This window comes from Pelobates fuscus, chromosome 2 (assembly GCF_036172605.1).
Source record: "Pelobates fuscus isolate aPelFus1 chromosome 2, aPelFus1.pri, whole genome shotgun sequence".
Lineage (NCBI taxonomy): Eukaryota > Metazoa > Chordata > Amphibia > Anura > Pelobatidae > Pelobates > Pelobates fuscus.
In genome coordinates this window covers 189,094,651-189,114,661 of record NC_086318.1, presented here as the reverse complement: position 1 = coordinate 189,114,661, position 20,011 = coordinate 189,094,651, and the positions used below count along the sequence as shown (strand labels likewise).

The following is a 20,011-nucleotide window of genomic DNA, read 5'->3' as shown; positions in this document are numbered from 1 at the left end:
AAAAAGTATATTCAATAAAAATCACCATGCATTGTAAAATGCTGCAATTTAACAAAAAGTAATCCCCAGTAAACACTTACCTAAGTTGCTCATACATCATTTCTATTGGTCGATAAACATCATCAATTTTATTTTCCATGTCCTGTATCTCCTCTAGAAGTGTTATACAGGAATGTAACTGCTCCAAGCTCTGGACAGGAGTGGTAAGTTGCTGCCACACATTCTCTCGATATTGAACTACACTGAGAAGAGTTTGCTGTAGGCAAAGACAAAAAAATAGAATAAAATATATTTACAGTATTTTGGAATATATTAATCAGCTAAAGGGAAATTAACACTGAAATAAAAGCGTGCAGTCTGTCCTCGAGTTAATACATCATGCAAGTATAATGGTAGGATTGGTAATATGCCCATTGTGGATTTTTATTTTGTAAACTAGGTTTCCCTATCTACAAACGTCATTAAAAGACCACTGGCACTAAGACAACTCCATCTTAAATTAATGATCTGGGAGAAGTGGCCCTTTTGCTTCAACCCAGCAATGTAAAACATGGCCCTTTAGTAGATACAGCAATATAATGATTGCAAGGTTAAACACACCTCTAGTAGCTGTCTTCCTCACTGCCACTAGAGTCACTCCACTGAATCACCAAGTCAGACTCTCACTGACAGCCACTAGAGGCCGCTTACACGATTCTCACTGTAAAAATCACAGTGAGAAGACGCTGACGTCCATAGGAATGCATTGAGTAATGCTTTCCTATGGGCGTTTTTAATACACGCGCGGCTCTTGAGGCGCTTGCGCATTCGGTTCCACTCGGGAGCCAACGTCGGAGAGGGGAGAGAGGTCACCAGCGCCGAGGTAGCCCGTCGCTGGATAAAGGTAAATGGCTGAAGGGGTTTTAACCCTTTCAGCCCAGCGGGAGAGGGGCCACGGGGGGGACCTAATGACCCTATAGTTTGTTTTCCTGGCACTATAGTGGGCCTTTTAACCAAATTCTGCTCATAGAGAGCATTTGATTGGCACAGCATTTTGGTGCACACTAGCCTCCCGATGGTTTCCTATTGGGAAGCATTATGCAGGCTGAGATCAACAGTTTAGCAAGGACATAAAGTTAAGCAAAAGCTACCTTTAAAACATATTATATATATTGATATTCTTAGCATTACAGTGTTCCTTTAAAACATTGTTCTCACTCACTTTCCATTTATTTTAAAGAAGCATAGATCTGCATGGAAGAGACAGGCACAGAGGAACAATGACAGTTAATCCAGAATAGATTACCAACGTCATTCAGTGTAACTCCATGATAGCATGCGGAAGAGGGAGCAGTCAGTTGTCCACTGACAATCAATATATATGCATTGCTGATGATTATTATTAGCATTAGTACTATTCTAAAGGCTAATGACAAGTACATACCTTAAATTGCTGATGTAAAATGTTTGCGTAGTGAGATTTCCAACTTCCTGCAAACCCTCTTAATGTATCCTTTATAAGTGAGTAATCCAAACAGATACAACCTAACTGCACTGTCTGTAAGGAAAATCACAAGTAAAATAAGTACACAGAGTGCAATGACACATTTACTGCAAAAATTTTAAATCTAACAAAACATTTCCAAGAAGAATGTATTTAGATTCCTTGACTGTTCACGCATATCCAGGAGTATGTTACTACTACTCCATTCATTGGTATTTGATTGATCTCAGAGGGACGAAATGTTAAATTGACCCTGCTTGAGTTATCACACCAAATGAAAATGAAGGAGATTTCATGTGCACCTATAATTTCTGGGTTATCCCATCGTTACCTAAATTCATAACAATAAAACATGACAGGATTTGCGCAATAACAAAATTTTCTGCACATACCATTTAAATTAAGACAAAAATAATGTTTTGAGAGAGCGTATGTCTTAATAAGAAGACTCTAAAATCTCTCCAAAAAGCCCCAAAATAGACCTTAATTTTATATTGTCGGATAAACTTTCCAGATTAATATTTTTTTATGAAGTTGAAATATAATTTTTTTTATATAATATATTATTATTATCATATTATTATTTATATAGCGCCATCAGATTCCGTAGCGCTGTACAATGGGTGGACTAACAGACGTGTAATTGTAACCAGACAACTGGACATACAGGAGCAGGAGAGGTGAAGGGCCCTGCTCAATAAACTTACATTCTAGAGGGCCTCGCAAGAGTGGTAGATCAAAATATTACAAAATTAAAAAAGTTTACGTAATTTTAAAATCAGTTTAAAAGTTTATCCAGAAAATAGTAAGTCATTTGAAAAGCTTCTCCAACAATATTAAGTCAAGGCTACAGTTTATTTGAGATCCAGCTACATAGAAGTGTAACGTGCATCAGCAATATCACACATTTTCAAATACTTTACTTAAGGTTACGCTAACATATATAATTGTGCATGTTCCAGAAAGAATGTATACTCTCCATTAAAGTTATGGTAACGAAAATGTATTTGTGTATTTTATATTGGTCTCTAAATAATAATCCTGCTTTAGCACAGGAATGGTCAATAAGTATCTTAGTCATCGAGGCAACTATGAACCAATGGGATATGCTCTCACCGCAAGCTATTGATAACCTCTAGAGAAATTTCAAGATAAATCAGTAAACTGAGATAACTCACCTCAGGACACTCTTTGATTTTATGTTCAAGATCTACAAACCGCTGTACTTCCTTTTGAATAGTAGTAATTCCAGGATTACCAGCTAAAAACTCTTCACTCTGTCTGTACATGTCATCTGACCACAAAAAGTCATAAGAACTCAAACTGAACACTTGCTTCTTAACAACAGGCTTCAAATCTGCAAAACATGAAAACATATCAAACTACACTACATGTAATATTCCATTATAATTTCAATACCTATTAAATTCAAATATGTATAATACTGACATTAGTGACGCCATTAAAGTTATTACTGTGCTATTCAATGATATATATTACTCATTGAATGCACATTGAAATCTCCCTTTAGTGAATAACCCAGAATGGATGTCTATGTATATTATATATCTACATGTGATGATTGGGATTGAAAAGGATGTTGCATATTATTTTGTATATAAGTAGATGATTCCCAGTGCAGAACAATACAATGTTCGGTTATGATATATTGTGTGTGGAGAAGTACTGAAATATGTTACACAGCCCTACTCACTTTAAAGGACCACTATAGTGCCAGGAAGACAAACTCGTTTTCCTGGCACTATAGTGTTAATAGGTCCCCCCCACCCTCATGGCCCCCCTCCCACTGGGCTCTAGGGAGAGGAAGGGGTTAAACTCTTACCTTTCTCCAGCGCCAGGCTCCCTCGGCGCTGGGGACTCTCCTCCCTCTTCCGCTGAATGCGCATGCGCAGCAAGAGCCACGCGCGCATTTAGTCAGTCCATAGGATAGCATTTCTCAATGCTTTCCTATGGACGCTGGCGTCTTCTCACTGTGAAAATCACAGTGAGAAGCGCGGAAGCGCCTCTAGCGGCTGTCATTAAGCTGAAGTGGTCTGGGTGCCTATAGTGGTCCTTTAACGCACTGTTTAACTTCTAGATTGTTCACAAAACATCTGATTAGTAGTACAATGCTAGCTAGGTTTTTTTCAGGCAGAATGTGGTTTCTATAAAATTACATTCTTGAGAGGTCCTATACTTTGAGACACAAAAATAGAGTGCATACCTTTTGACAAGAGATTCTGCCTGAAAAGCATGGTTCATTTTAAAGTTGTTGACATTTAAGTATAGGTGTTAGAATGCTGTTTATAATGATTGTAGAGTATTTCCCATGTATAATGTTTAAGGATTTTAGGATTAGGTATGCCTAGATATTGGGTAATGTAGTGGACTGTGTCTCCTATTACTAACAACATATAGCCTGAAGATATCTGGTGCAGCAGACCCAAGTATTAATGCCATAAATTGTCAATACTCACCATTAACCGCATTTAAAATATGGTTTACAACATGTCTTAAAGGCTCATCCTCAGTCATCAACACATTGAAGGACTGCCCATTTTTCACTCCTGCCCACCAAGTGAAGGAGTCACTAATGCTTAGAATGGAAATCACAGCTTGACGGAAAGCTTCTTCTGTCACCTCTGCAGGTGGGTCAATTGTTATATTTGGAATCTTAAATGACAACATGAGCTTAAACCTATGAAGACAGAACACATGTACTTGTCATCAAAGAAACATATTACAAACAATACAATGTGCCACATAATATAGAACATGAGAACTAAGGTTCTTTTTTTTATAAATAAATTTAGTTACACTAACTCAGTCTCACCCATTGGCATAAATATTCCAAATTGAGTGATTTCCGTATTAGAATATTAATTTTAGAGACATTTCTCTGAGAGAGTTCACAAGCTGTAAAATGTACTTAAGCAATCACAATGACACATTGGTCATGAAATCTGGGGAGAACCCAAGGCTTAATTAATTCTTAATTTTTAGGGACACAAATAATGCGAGTGACATTAGCTTGCTGACACATTCTCCAGTTTTAAAATTACCCAGCACCTGTGATTAAACTTCTAAATGGCAGATAACTGAGCAGTGAGATTGTAGGGGCATAACCTATGCAGGGCCGGTCCAAGACTATTTCGCACCCTAGATACAAAAAAAACAGTTGCCAACTTTGTGTCTCTTTTTCCCCTTCCCCATGTGTGTTTCCCCCCAAACTCCTTTGTGGTTCTCCTCCCCCCCCCCCCCAGCCTCTCTGTATCTCTCTTTGTCCCCCACAGCCCCTATGTGTGTCTCTTTGTGTGTGCCCACAAGCCCATCTGTGTGCCTTTGTCCCCTCAGCCCATCTGTGTGCCTCTTTGTCCCCCCTGTCACTTTATGGTTTCTTCCTTATCCCTTTATGGTTTCCCCCACCCCCACCCTGTCCCATTAGGGTCCCCTCCAGACCCGTTTGTAGTTTCACCCCCCTCCCTGTGCTAGCTCACCTCCCTCATGCAGAGTGGCCAAACAGCGGACCACGGTATAGGATCTTCTGTTTCCTCTACTTGATCTAACAAGACGCAGACCAGGTGCAGACTGAGGTGCTTAATTTACCTAGCGGCCACGCCAGACCTGAAGCTATGCACTAGAACTGCTTTATTAATCTAAAGTTGTTTTAGAGCTTAGATAATTCCTTTAACCATACATTATTTCCCTCTGGGCTAATCCTAACATTTTTGCAGGGTCTACAGGCTATGTGAAATTGATTTTCACTTGGCGTTATCTTATGGACAGTTGAACACACTGCAAGCGATTCTCCCTGAGCGAGCACCTATGCTTTTGCAACATTTTAATTACATACTATCAAACAATTCACTACACCTCCTCCATTCCCCAAAAAAACGTGCCTGAAGAGATCCCTGAATTTATTGTGCTGTGAAGAAATGCCTTTCGCATAGGGGTGTCTGGCTGTTGTACAGCATGATGATTCAAACAAGGTACCTTCTCCCCTTTCCATTTATGGCAAAGTGGGAGGCAGCCCTGGGATGTCGTTCAGGAAGATTGAATGGCATTCCATGATAGAGCTGACCCACAAATGTATTAGTTTTCCTTAAATGTTTTCATAGTTTTTATAATATAGAAAAGTACTGGAACGCATATTTTTAGTCTCTTAAATGTATTAAAATATAATAATGAAACATTAGAACATAACTGTACCTTAATCTCTGTGCCCCAGTGTAAGATGTTGTTACCAGCTTTTTTATAGACTCTAAAGGGCTTCTGCGTATAAATTCAGACTCAACTGATTCATCTTTAGTATCTTTATTGTTTTGCATAAATATTACTGATAATTCACTAGCCAAGTTTTCCATGTCACATCCTGTAAGCTGAGCCAAGGTGATAAGTGACCGACATACACAGGTATATACAGCCTTGTAGAGGTCATCACTTAGGGATTCTGGAAAACAGAACATGTATTGTTTTAAGAAACTGTAGAATAAACTGGTCCTATTATTATTTTAATAATAGATATCATGAGATAAACATAGCTCCTTTTGAAAATTATGGGAACTTCTGGAAACTTGAAAAGTATTTTACTTACCTTTTTAATCTTACATTTTCTACTTCCATTTTTTGCATATTTTAATGCACTATTTAAATAATGTATTTAAAAAAAAAAATACTATTTTGTGTGTCACCTGCATATTTCAGAAGTTCGCCATGGGCACAGAAACTATGATAAAACATGTTTACACAGCTATCCTTGAATTCCCAACATGACATGCAAGAAAGCACAGACAATCATTGTGTCTTATACTTTAACCTGCATTTACGCAGTTATATAGGATAAGGTCTGTGGAAATACTTTTTTGAGTTTCTGTGTCCTAGGCAGACTTTCCAAATTCTCACTGAGATCAGAACACGCCAAGGTCAGATTTACGGAGATACAGAGAAACAAGAAAACCAGCCAAGGTCCGGACCTGCTTTGCTCGTCTGAGGTATGCCGGTCTTCAAAGGCTTAAAAATCTGTTTGATAAAGGTACATTTATTTCCTTTGATACAGGGAGAATGTCCAGATACAATACTATATAACATAACGTAGGTCAGAATCAGAGGAAACCGGATAGAGCGTATTACCGGCCCCTATTGGGCTAAACGCAAAATAATAAGAAATTCTGACAGCCCTCACAAGAACACCAGGTAGAATACATGATAATGCACATGGACAATGTCATATGATCAATAGAGGTCACAGTTTACATTTTCAAAACACATTCGTACCAACACAGTAATAATATGATCCGTGCTCTTGGAATTTACATTAGACCCAGCTGAGGTATATGCAGACACTTCAGTGCCAGCTACAGTAAATCCCCAGTTTATATCATGGAGAGCTTGCCTAGACCAGGAATTTTTCCCACATATTTCTAATTAATAAGGTTGAGTTCTGCCAGCATCCACTGCAATCAGATGTGAGGCAATGTCACATGTAAGATCAAGAGCAACTTATCAGTAACTTGTTTTCTATCAAATAAGCATCTAAAACATCTAATATTTATTTATTACCTGTTATGTATTAAATGTATATATGTGTGTACGTAAATATATATATACATATATATATATATAATTTGTGTGTATGTGTATATATATATATATATATATATATATATATTGTTTGTATATTGCATTTTTGTAATATTGCAATGTTTTGTGGATCCATGACATACTTGAAAATGAGAGAAATCTCAATGTATCCATCCTGGTAAAATATTTTATAAATAAATGAATAAATACACAAGGGTTTAAATAGCTTATTTGGACATTTCCTTTCAACAAATACAATGTGTAAGTATAAGGGTATGTGTACATAGGTGTTTGTTTGTCTAATTGGGTTGAAATCCATCTACAACATACCAAACACTTGATTAATGATCTCTTCAGAGAAACAATTACTGGCAGTTTCAGAGGATACAGATACTGGCTGTAATTTACGTGATGATTTTTGGATCCAAGAATTTGAAGTTAGTTTGATATTCTTCAAATTTGAAGCTGTTTCATGATTTTCTTCTGTGGTATCCTGAGAAATAGACACAATCAACATAAAGTCATATTACTGTAGTAACACTTCTATGACCTCTTCCTTACAGTTTCCAAGCATTTATATTAAAAGACCACAATATAACTTTATAGACCAGGTAATGCATTATGTCTGTTGTGTTCTAGTGCTTTAATCAATAGCAGAAGACCCCTTCACCGCCTACAAATATGGCCACTGTGGGATTAACTAGTGCAGCCATTTTAGAAGAGAAAGAAGAAATATTTAGGTAAATGTGTTTATTAAGTGTACTATGTGAAAAGTAAATGATTTGATAATTAGATAAACTGTTGTTGATGAGGAAGTATCTCTACTGAGAATATCTAAGCAGAAAGCAGACAATAAAGTGGACATTTCCTGTGATAGAGATGAAGTACGGCTTGTAGGTACTATACCGGAAAGCTCTTTAACATTCCAATGATATCAGAAAATGCACTTTTAATTGTAGATGCCATCCCTTCTAAAACACGTTTTCTCTCCAGTACAGAACTTTTGATCAACTGTAAAAAATCCTCAGGACTCTGGAATTGAAGTTAGATAATTACTTAAAGCAGCATGGATAATGTTTTATTAATCGTTACAATGGTATGGTTTCATATTACATGGCCTATACATGATTAACCAATTATGATCAATTTTATTTTAATTATAATCTACTTTTACATTTAGCATGAAAATATGATATGAGTAGAGTGGTAACCAAGCAAGCCATTTTATGGTGACATCATATCTTAAAAAAATAATATAGACTTCTGATCTTCCATAGACATATTCACTGCTGAAACAAGAAAGCTTAAAGGAAAACTATAGCATTAGGAATACAAACCTAAATCTATACATAGCTCTATATAGTTCCAAGCCCTGTTTGCCATAAACCAGTGTAAAAAAAACACCCAAGTTTTACTCACCTCTGTGCTGTTCACCTTTCTCCCTCCTGTGATGTCACCAATGTCCAATCCAATGTTCCTCATTGAGGAGCATTGGAGACCTAATGCGTGCCCTCAAATTTTTCCACAGCATTCATTCATTGCCTTCCTGTGGGGACTTACACATCCGTAACCAAAATGTATTGGTCATTGCAGCGGAAGCGCCTCTAGTGGCTGACATCGTCACTCTTATTGGCACTGACTCAGGTAAGCGACAGAAGGGGTTTTTAACTCCTTCTGCAACACAGGGTTGGGGGGTGCGAGGGAGGAGGCACTGTAGTGCCAGCACAACACAGCTTTGTTTTCCTGGCACTATAGTTTTCCCTCAAAAAGACAGGGACACTGCACCCAGACCCACTTCATTAAGATGAATAAGTATAGTGTCCCTTTAAGTGTTAAGCAACTGCCAAACTGCGGCTTCTTTAAATTTCAGGAAATGCAGATATGGCTTTATTTACCTTCCTCAGCCCATCTTACCTACACAGATTTGCCTGGACCTTCCCCTTCACCCATCAAATGTTTATAATGCATTGCACTATAGTGAGATTCTCCAAGCACAATTTATTTGTAGAAAAAAAAGGTTAAACTAGTTAAGATTGCACTTTGATTAATTTCCATTATTTTCTGTGAGCTGTGTTGTGCTCCTATGAGACATTGGTATGTCTGAGACAAAATCAGTATGTCTGGTAAGCCACAAGGATTCAATGCAAATATTGAGAACTATCTGTGTAATAGTTATAAGAATATCGGCTGCATTCTTCAGGACAATTTTAATCAGTATTAAGGCTGATGACTTGAGTGCAAGTACAGAATCTTCATTCAGGGATTTTAACCCCCCTATTAATATGGGATTACATTCCCACAAATGACTCTCCTCAGGCACTGCCCCATCTACAGAGCTGTAAAACTGAATTATTACTAAGTATTAATTATTACATTATTATTAACTTAATAATGTAATAAACATTCTCAAGAAGGCAGGGCAAACAGATCCGATCTCTGCTTCTTGTGTTTGAGAAATTAATATTCTATCCATAATGGTAGTTTTCAGATACTGTAAAAAAAGCAAATGTAAAGATCAGATAACCCCTCTAAGTATTCATTTGTTTTACTAAATAGCCACAGTTACAAAATAGTGATAATTTAAACAGTGTAGTTGTTTTTTTTCTTTAGGACACATTTGAGATTTATGTTACGTAGACAAGTGGAGAAGTCAGCAATCACACAAATATACATACATGTGGCTATTATATACTTATTTTTGTTAAAATATTATTATCATTATTTTATAGTAAATAAATAATATTAAAGGATCACTATAGGGTCAGGAACACAAACATGTATTCAGGATCTCTAACAGCTATCTGAGGAGTGGCCAGTGAAGTTATCACTAGGCTGTAATGTAAACACTGCATTTTCTCTGAAAAGACAGCGTTTATAGCAACAAGCCTGAAGATAATGATTCTACTCACCAGAACAAATTCAATAAGCTGTAGTTGTTCTGGTGACTATAGTGTCCCTTTAATAATTATATTCATCAGTTAAAAGAAAATGTCTGCATCTGTAAACTTTACTGACAGGAGGCGCATAATGCTAGGTGGTAAAAAGACCGCGGGGATTCTGCCCAAGGGTAAATGTTAAGGCCCCTCACAAAGCTTCATCCTATACCATGCTCTGTGTCCAAACATCGAGGGTATAATACTGAGATCTATAGAGGATCCCGTGAGACAGCGGAAGACATCATAGATTTGGTCTCATGATGACCGAGACAAGACCTGGTTTCCACAGACATCACTTCTAACGGCTGCTGTGATTTGACTAAAGTTGATGGCAAAGTTACACCTTTTGTTACCTCATGCTTCCTCATAAGACAAAACAGATTGCATTTGCATAGGCGTTTTAATTACATATTTAATTACAGAGACACTGTAATATGCTCTATGACTCACATTATGACACCAACCATTGAAAAGAAATATGCAGTTGACTGATATCCTACATCATGCATAGGCAACCTTTGGCATTCCAGATGTTTTGGACTACACCTCCCATAATGCTTTGCAGGCATTATGGGTGTAAGAGCATTATAGGGAATGTAGTCCACAACATCTGGACTGCTGAAGGTTGCCTATCCCAGTCCTACATCATTCACTCTGATTATTTTTAATTAAAATTAAGCATCCAATAAATCCTTGTATTTTAAGCTATGATCACCGTTATGTCTGTTCTGTTATTAAATCAGATTTAAGTCCACAACAATTCTAACCTTGAACCTAACAGATTATTAATGACATATCAAGTTGCTATACCTTTGGTCCATTAGTTATTTCATCCACAGGATATAAATCATAATAACAAATCTCTTCAAGGCTTTTCTCAATCACATTCCTCTTTATGTCTGAGACTTTGTTAAAAATGTCTTCCAATCTACATGAAAAAAGCTGGTTAATTACAATGTATACAATAAGAAATTATGTTTTTTTATTTTTAAAAACATGTCATAAACTGGAGCGAGGAACTAATAGGAAGAGGTAGTGGATGAGAAATTTAAAATATTGTTGATTATGCAAATATTTGAATGTAAAATTGTATAGAAAATGATAACTTATCTGTCTTTAAAGACTTTGCTTGCTACGGCTGAGCAAGTAGTCATCCTAATCAAGGTATTGCAGTGCAGGCTTATTGGCCACAGAGATGTACTTTGGGGCTTTGCTCAGAGAGCTCCCGGCTTTCTGTTAGTAGAAGTGGAGGCAGTGTGCGACAGACAAAAAGGGAGATTTCTAGTAATTTTGACTATGCATAGTCTATTTTAGATAGTAGTCTATTTTAGATGGTATTATGACAACATTTTTGAATATTTGTACTTTTTGACAGCTGTATTGGCCTGATGAAGAAGTCCTTCTATGTTGACACTGCTCCACGATAAGGTAAATAATCCTGGTTGAAAGTGGTGGTTTACTCTCTCTAGATGTGGAGCAAATAATGCAGAAAAGCTTTGTGGGATCTTCTTTTTAAGTTTTCTATATTCTTCAACCATGTCTTGCAATTCACTCTTATACATCTTGAATTTGTCAGCCTTAAAAATATTTGCCCAAAAAAAACTTTGTTAACATTTAATTGCAATGTGCACATTCATAGCACTGATTAAACATAATTTAAGATTATTGTATCTGGTATTGTGAGGTAACACACAATGCAAAGAACAATTCTATATAAAATAAAACATACGTAACTGAAGAATGACAATACAATACAAAAAATAATCAGTAAAACATGCAATTTTATTGAAGCCTGTCGTAAAACAATATAATTAATTGTAAAGATTAAGATGTTTGTCAGAAAGGTACCTAAGAAAAACAGGGATGCTCGAGTTGAAAGCATTTGGACCATTGGGCATCTGATCCATTTGATTAACAATGCCATGCAATCCTATAAAAAGTCCATAATCAATACATTCGATATAATTGGTTTACAGATGTAGCTGGCACAATTGAGAAACCTTAAGGTCAGCAGTCTCCTCCATGAGTTTGGTCCTTCAGATCCATGTTTGTGTTTAAAGATATGATAAGCTACTCTTTGATGTTCAATTTTTTGGTTAAAGCACTTTTCATAGGTTCCTTGTGTAAGATTTTGTCAACAAATGGAATGCTACTCCAGTTATCTATGTTATATTTCAACACTACAATGATTCTTTATACCAAACCATGATTGTATATACAACTTATAGATCACGTCGTAGTTTAATACCTGATTAAGTGCAACAAGAGCAGCTTCTGGAACATTGATCCCAAGCCTCAACATCCACTTAGTCTCTTCCATCAGGTGGATTATTCTGAATTTGTTTGATATAAAGGAAACTCAACTTAGATACATACTATCTGGTACAGCATAATTATTAATAGCCATACATTTAAATATAACGTTATTAACTAAAATTCAGATTTTTTTTTCATTTTTTTTTTTATACTTTGCTAAGAAAGGTTATTACCTCCAGTCAGTGTTGACTTTAAATTGTTTTGTAACTGGATCTTGAACAAGTAATGTGTAATTAAGACCACTCAGACTTTTGTCAACCTGTGTCCTCCACTTCTGATACCACAATTCTTCATACTTCAGTAAGGCAGTGGCTAACCGATTGTACAGTTTTACAGTTTGGGAGTATGTCAGGCACATTGTAATAATTCGTACACTTCTGAAAACCTGAACAAAAACGAATAGAAAATGAAGCTACATTGTTCATCATAAATTAAGACACTTATAGCTTATATTTTCTAATAATTTCTCATTCTTTACATGGTGAAACATCAAAGAAAGCGCACAAAGAACAATGTAAAATAGGATAATAAAGAAAAAAAAACCTGATGTGGGACTATAGCCCCAGTAATTAGTAAAGATTTTGTTTGGGATTGGGGTTCCGATTAATGGGGATGTTAGAGCAAGCTAAAAGACAAAAAATGAATTCCTCTTACGCCTTCCGTTTTATTTTTCTATTTTTAACCTATGACAAGAGACATTGTTGGAATTTAATATTTCATGTTTAATATGTCATGGTGCATACTGTTCTGATCACTATGCATAATTAATTCTGAATCCTAAAATCATAAAAAATAATTTTAGTTTCACCCATATTGAAGATGTTCAACAATTCAATATTTTTACGGATATATGTAATTAGCCTCTATTCAAGTAAATGGAGTTATTATGTTGGAAAAGTAAACTCTATAACAACAGTGCACAAGTGAAATAAAACTATAGGTGACATTTATAATGTAATCAAAAACATGTTTTAATTTCTAGCATAAAAAACATTCAAAAGTGTTCAAGCCCTACCAGAAGCTCCTCACAGAAATGGAAGAAAATGGGTACATTCTTGTCATTTGTAAACTACAATGTGGCATATGAATACCTGGGTTATGTAGATGCACAAATTGTTGCTTTTATGTAAATTATTAAATACTTGTTTGTTTAATGGTGTTATTTGTTTAAAATATACAAATAGATAGCTGGTAAGGATAGAGTACAAATAGATGACAACTTTATGGTGATTCTGATATCTTATCAGGGGTCATAAGCAGCCATAAGCACTAGAAGTAATAACGGAAACAAATGCCACTTAACTAATAATTAAAACTAAGTGAGTCTGTAAAAGAAAAATTTACTAAATCTTTGTCAGAAGAAAATTGGACTTGCAGTAATTATTAAAATCCCCTTTTTGTAGGTTGGTAAACAATCAGACCAAATGATTCTGTCTTGATCAATTAATACTTTTAAATCCCCTTATGTTTTTTGTTTTTATATTATAAAATGCAGCAAATTGGCCATTAACTCACCTTCATTGTGCTTTCAATATTTGACAATAATTTTCTTGACCACATTATTGCCCCCACTGCAGGGGGCATATTTCTGGGGAGCACTGGATCTTCCTGTAAATTTTAAAGAAAAGGGAAACTTCTTAATCTCAGATAATGCAATGGTTGTTACTCACTAAACGAAATTTAAAAAATTATGTTGCAATGATATGACAACCAAGTTACAATACGGGGCTAGATTATATTTTCTCCATAGACTTCAATAGAAGAATTGCAATTCAGTAAACAGAGTAAATTCTGATAAGAGAATCCAACCCATTATATCTAACATAGCTAAGTCAGAGAACATCTTCAACTCAAGTTTCAAGTTCTTAAACAAGTTGCATATGAAAAAGAGAAAGGAAAACATGTTCTCTCTATATAAAGGATGTTAAATTCATTTGATTGTTGTTGATAAAATGGAATTACACGGGTCAAGGTCAAGGAAGAAAAACCTCTGCCTTATGCTGAAACAGCTGCGAAAATCATCTTGGCCAAATAAATAAAACAGAAATGTACATATTGAACCAATGAAGCTCATACAGCTGGCACTCAAATAAATTAGCAAATACCAATGCACATTCTTCAGGTCTTAAGAAGATACTGACTTTGCCCAAGATATGTTTTTCCCAGCTGTTTCAGCATAAGGCAGAGGTTTTTCTTCCTTGACCTTGACCTGCATAATTCCATTTTATCAACAATCAAATTAATTTAACATCCTTTATATAGAGAGAACATGTTTTCCTTTCTCTTTTTCATATGCAACTTGTTTAAGAACTTTAAACTTGAGTTGAAGATGTTCTCTGACTTAACTATGTTAGATATAATGGGTTGGATTCTCTTATCAGAATTTACTCTGTTTACTGAATTGCAATTCTTCTATTGAAGTCTATTGGGGAAATAATATAATCTACCCCCGTATTGTAACTTGGTTGTCATATCATTGCAACATATCATTGCAAAATAAGAGCTTCCAAATCACACACAGAAGAGAAAATAGCACTGTCAGAAAAAAAAAAAAAGGGGGGGACACAAAATTTTTAGATACATAAATGAGAAAAGGAAAGTAACACAAGGATTACTTAGATTAAAAACAAAAGAAGGAAGGTATGTAGAAGAGGATAAAGGTCTAGCTGACTGCCTCAATTAATATTTTTGTTCAGTATTTACAGATGAAAATGAAGGAAATGGGCCTCAGTTAGGAAAAATGACAAATTAGTCATTTGTTACATGTGAGTTTACAGAGGAAGAGGTTCTATTTCAACTGTCAAAAGTAAAGACAAAAAAGTCAATGGAATACACCCAAAGTTATTAAAAGAGCTTAGTGGTGTACTAGCAAAACCATTAACAGATTTATTTAACCAATCATTGTTAACAGGAGTAGTCCCAGAAGATTGGAAGTTAGCGAATGTTTGCCCATTCACAAGAAAGGTAGTAGGGAGGAGTCAGGCAACTATAGGTCAGTAAGCCTTACTTCAGTAGTGGGGAAAGTAATGGAAACCATGCTAAAGGATAGGATTTTTGAACATCTAAAATCACATGTTTTTTTAAGATCAGAGACAACATGGATTTACTTCAGGGAGATCATGCCAAACTAATCTTATTGAATTATTTGATTGGGTAACTAAAATAATAGATCAGGGTGGTGCAGTAGACATTGCTTACCTAGATTTCAATAAGGCTTTTGACACTGTTCCACATAGAAGGCTCATCAATAAACTGCAATCTTTAAGTCTGGACTCCAATATTGTAGAATGGGTAAAGCAGTGGCTGAGTGACAGGCAACAGAGGGTTGTAGTCAATGGAGTATACTCAAACATGGGCTTGTCACCAGTGGGGTACCTCAGAGATCTGTACTTGGACCCATTCTCTTTAATATTTTTATTAGTGATACTGCAGAAGGTCTTGATGGTAAAGTATGTATTTTTGCTGATGATACTAAGATATGTAACAGGGTTGATGTTCTACGAGGGATAAGTCAAATGGCAAATGATTTAGGTAAACTAGAAAAATGGTAAGAGTTGTGGCAACTAACATTTAATGTGGATAAGTGCAAGATAATGCATCTTGGACATAAAAACCCAAGGGCAGAGATGGGAGCTGATCACCTAAATGGCCACCAGGGCACTATAGTGTTAGGAATAAACATCTGTATTTCTGGGCGGGGCCTGGCGCAGAGCCGAGCGGGCGCAGGTCAGAGCTGCACCCGCTCCAAACGCCAAATCTGTCGGATAAAAAGCCTCAAAATGACTCCAAAACTCGTCAAATGGGCCACCAACAAAGAGCTGCTGACAAGGGCTACGCATTGGTGCCAAACACCAGGCACCGACTGCAGAACACCCAGCAACGCAACCCTAGGCCTACAAGCATGGCAGGCGTGGAGGAGGCGGCCGCTCCCCTGCCGCCAGCGACGGCTTTGTCAGGATCGGGACAGGGATCCAACACGCAGAGTACAAACAGTAGCCAGATACGTATACCAGACCTTAGAATGGCCGGACTAACGTAAGTAGTACAGTATAGAATGGTCAAAGACAAGCCGAGGTCGAGGGTAACAGAAGACAGGTAAGCGAGAGACAAGCCGAATCAAGGGTAACAGAGATAAGCAGAGTAAGGTAAACAAGCCGGGTCAAAACCAAAAGGGATAATAGAATACACAAGCACTGAGTGACTAGAACAAGCTAGAACCACGACAGGGCAATGAGCTAATGAAAGAAGCTCTGTTAAATACCCTGTTCAGAGCAGTAACCACGCCCCCAAGGCGTCCTGATTGGTCCTGCAGCCATTGACTGACAGGTTGTTCCGGAGGAGTGTCCTGATGACTACTTCCTGCCTAGATGCTGTAAAAGGCAGTCACTCCCTCGCGGCCGGCCTAGCATGACCGGATAGACCGCGGGGAAGGGAGCCATCAGACCGTCTGGATGGAGGAACAGCTAAGTCTCTACCTCTTTCGGAGGTAGAGACCACAGGTACCCTGACAGTACCCCCCCTCTCAGATACGCCCACCGGGCGGAATGAACCGGGACGAGATGGGAAGCGAGAGTGATACGCCCTGCGGAGACGGGGAGCATGAACATCCTCCTGAGGTACCCAACTCCTCTCCTCAGGACCATATCCCTTCCAATCAACCAGATATTGTACTCTCCCCCGGGAGATTCGAGAATCAATAATAGAGTTAACCTCATACTCCTCCTGACCCTCCACCTGAACGGGGCGAGGAGGGGCTATTGTGGAGGAAAATCTGTTACATATGAGTGGTTTCAGCAATGAAACGTGACACGAGTTCGGGATGCGTAAGGTATTAGGAAGAGCTAAACGATACGCAACTGGATTGATACGGGTCAGCACCCTGTAGGGTCCAATATAACGAGGAGCGAACTTCATGGAGGGCACTTTTAAACGGATGTTCCTCGTGCTCAGCCATACCCTATCACCTGGAACAAAGACCGGAGCCGCCCTTCTACGTTTATCAGCGTGTTTCTTGACCAACATAGAGTTGTGCACAAGGATTTGTCGAGTTTGATCCCACAACTTCCTCAAATTGGCAACATGAACATCAACCGACGGCACCCCCTGGGAAGGGGAATCCGAAGGAAGAATAGACGGATGAAAACCATAATTCATGAAGAAGGGGCTTGAATGAGTAGAATCGCAAACGAGATTGTTGTGTGCAAACTCCGCCCAAGGAATCAAACCGACCCAATCATCCTGGTGTTCAGAAACAAAGCATCGTAAATATTGTTCAATTTTCTGGTTGGTACGTTCAGCAGCTCCGTTAGACTGAGGATGATAGGCAGAAGAAAAGTTTAATTTAATACCAAGTTGAGAGCAGAAGGACCTCCAAAAGCGGGAAACAAATTGGGAGCCTCTGTCCGATACAATTTGAGAGGGTATCCCATGTAGGCGAAAAATCTCCTTAGCGAATATCTCTGCCAATTCCGGAGAAGACGGGAGTTTAGGCAGGGGAATGAAGTGTGCCATCTTAGTAAACCTGTCAACCACGGTGAGGATAACAGTCTGTCTTTTAGAGATAGGTAGATCGACAATAAAGTCCATGGCCAAACAGGACCATGGTTTTTCTGGAACCTCCAAGGGTTGCAGGAATCCACATGGAAGCGTATGGGGTTGTTTGGTTTTAGTACAAACTTCACATGCAGCGATGAACTCCTCAATGTCCCTCCGTAAAGCAGGCCACCAGAAGTCCTTAGAGATCAACGCGTAAGTTTTGCGAATACCAGGATGTCCCGCCATCTTGCTATTATGTAAACACTGTAAAAGTTCCAGTTGAAGAGCAGGAGGAACGAAATGACGGCCCGCAGGAGTCTGTTTAGGTGCTAGATGTTGCAACTTAATGATCTCGGCCAGTAATGGAGAATGAATCCTGAGATTCGTATTAGCAATGATATTGCATTTCGGAACTATAGAAGAAAGAACTGGTTCAGGTACAGTAGAAGGTTCATATTGGCGAGATAATGCATCGGCTTTAGAGTTTTTAGAACCAGGTCTGTAAGTCAGTACATAATTGAAGTGAGTCAGGAATAAGGACCAACGAGCTTGTCTAGAGGATAAGCGCTTAGCCTCCCCAATATAGGACAAGTTTTTGTGGTCCGTCAAAATCGTAATAGGGTGTAGGGTCCCCTCCAACAAATGTCTCCACTCCTTTAAGGCTTTAATGACTGCTAACAGTTCCCTTTCCCCGATGTCATATCTGCTCTCAGGCCCAGAAAATTTCTTAGAGAAGAAGCCACAAGGGTGTAACGGTTTATCCACCCCTAACCTTTGAGACAGAACAGCCCCAACTGCTGTCTCAGAGGCATCGACCTCGAGCAAGAAAGGCAGAGTCGTATCAGGATGGACTAGAATGGGAGCCGAGGCAAAAAGTTCCTTGAGAGTCTTGAAAGCACCCAGAGCTTCCTTAGACCAGAACTTAGTATCAGCCCCTTGTTTGGTCATATTGGTAATAGGCGCAATGATAGAGGAGTATCCTTTAATGAAGCGCCTATAGTAGTTGGAAAAACCAATAAACCTTTGGATAGCCTTGAGTCCTTTGGGCAAGGGCCAGTCTAAAATAGATTGGAGTTTTACAGGATCCATTTTAAAACCCTCCCCAGAAATCACGTATCCAAGAAAGTCTACCTGAGACTGATCAAAACTGCACTTCTCCAATTTGCAATATAGACCATGTTGCAGCAGCTTGTGTAATACCTTTCTGACCTGTCTATGGTGAGTCTCAATCTCCTTAGAGTGTATTAGTATGTCGTCCAGGTAAACAATAACACAATTATGCTGAAACTCCCTAAGTACCTCATTAATCAAATCTTGAAATACTGCAGGAGCATTGCATAGTCCAAATGGCATAACAGTGTATTCGTAATGGCCATACCGGGTATTGAATGCCGTCATCCACTCGTGACCTTGCTGGATTCTCACCAAATTGTAAGCCCCTCTGAGATCTAACTTGGTGAAGATTTTGGAGCCCTTAAGACGATCAAATAACTCGGTAATCAGTGGGATAGGATAGGCATTTCTGACAGTTATTTTATTCAAGCCTCGGTAATCGATACAAGGTCTCAGCGTGCCATCCTTCTTCTTAATGAAAAAGAACCCAGCCCCGGCCGGAGAAGAAGACCTCCTGATGAATCCCTTTTCTAAATTCTCCCGAATATACTCCTCTAGAACCGAGTTTTCCTGAACAGACAAAGGATATACATGGCCCCTCGGAGGCATAGTGCCGGGTAGAAGCTTAATCTTACAGTCAAATGACCTGTGTGGAGGCAAAGAATCAGCATTCTTCTTGTCAAACACTGCCCTTAAGTCTAGGTAAAGGTCTGGTATTTGTCTTTCTGTGGACTGAGTAGGATTCTCCGGTATGTTAATATTAGCTAATGGAGAAACCTTGCACAAACACCGATCCTGGCAGCCCTGGCCCCACGAGAGTATCTCTCCTAACTCCCAATCGATAATAGGGTTATGTTTTTTCAACCATGGGTACCCCAGAACTATGGGAACGGAAGGAGACGAAATGAGCAGAAGAGATAAATTCTCCACGTGTAGGATACCCACATTTAAATTAATGGGTATGGTCTCACGAAAGATAACAGGGTCTAGTAGTGGTCTACCATCTATGGCCTCAACGGCCAAAGGTGTCTCTCTTAGCTGGGATGGG

The 20,011-nt window shown here is 38.1% G+C and overlaps 1 protein-coding gene across 1 annotated transcript in view; it reads right to left on the bottom strand.

The window, feature by feature from the left end:
• LOC134586252 (dynein axonemal heavy chain 5-like) overlaps positions 1 to 20,011 on the bottom strand; it is a 260,789-nt gene that overhangs the window by 165,000 nt on the left and 75,778 nt on the right. The window contains exons 16-27 of the mRNA XM_063441744.1: positions 13,831 to 13,923; positions 12,489 to 12,700; positions 12,248 to 12,332; positions 11,365 to 11,576; positions 10,810 to 10,927; positions 7,970 to 8,095; positions 7,394 to 7,556; positions 5,693 to 5,933; positions 3,961 to 4,181; positions 2,658 to 2,840; positions 1,424 to 1,533; positions 81 to 256 (exon numbers count right to left, since the gene is read on the bottom strand). Coding sequence (XP_063297814.1) covers positions 81 to 256; positions 1,424 to 1,533; positions 2,658 to 2,840; positions 3,961 to 4,181; positions 5,693 to 5,933; positions 7,394 to 7,556; positions 7,970 to 8,095; positions 10,810 to 10,927; positions 11,365 to 11,576; positions 12,248 to 12,332; positions 12,489 to 12,700; positions 13,831 to 13,923 — 1,940 coding nt within the window. The remainder of the gene's footprint in view (positions 1 to 80; positions 257 to 1,423; positions 1,534 to 2,657; positions 2,841 to 3,960; positions 4,182 to 5,692; positions 5,934 to 7,393; positions 7,557 to 7,969; positions 8,096 to 10,809; positions 10,928 to 11,364; positions 11,577 to 12,247; positions 12,333 to 12,488; positions 12,701 to 13,830; positions 13,924 to 20,011) is intronic.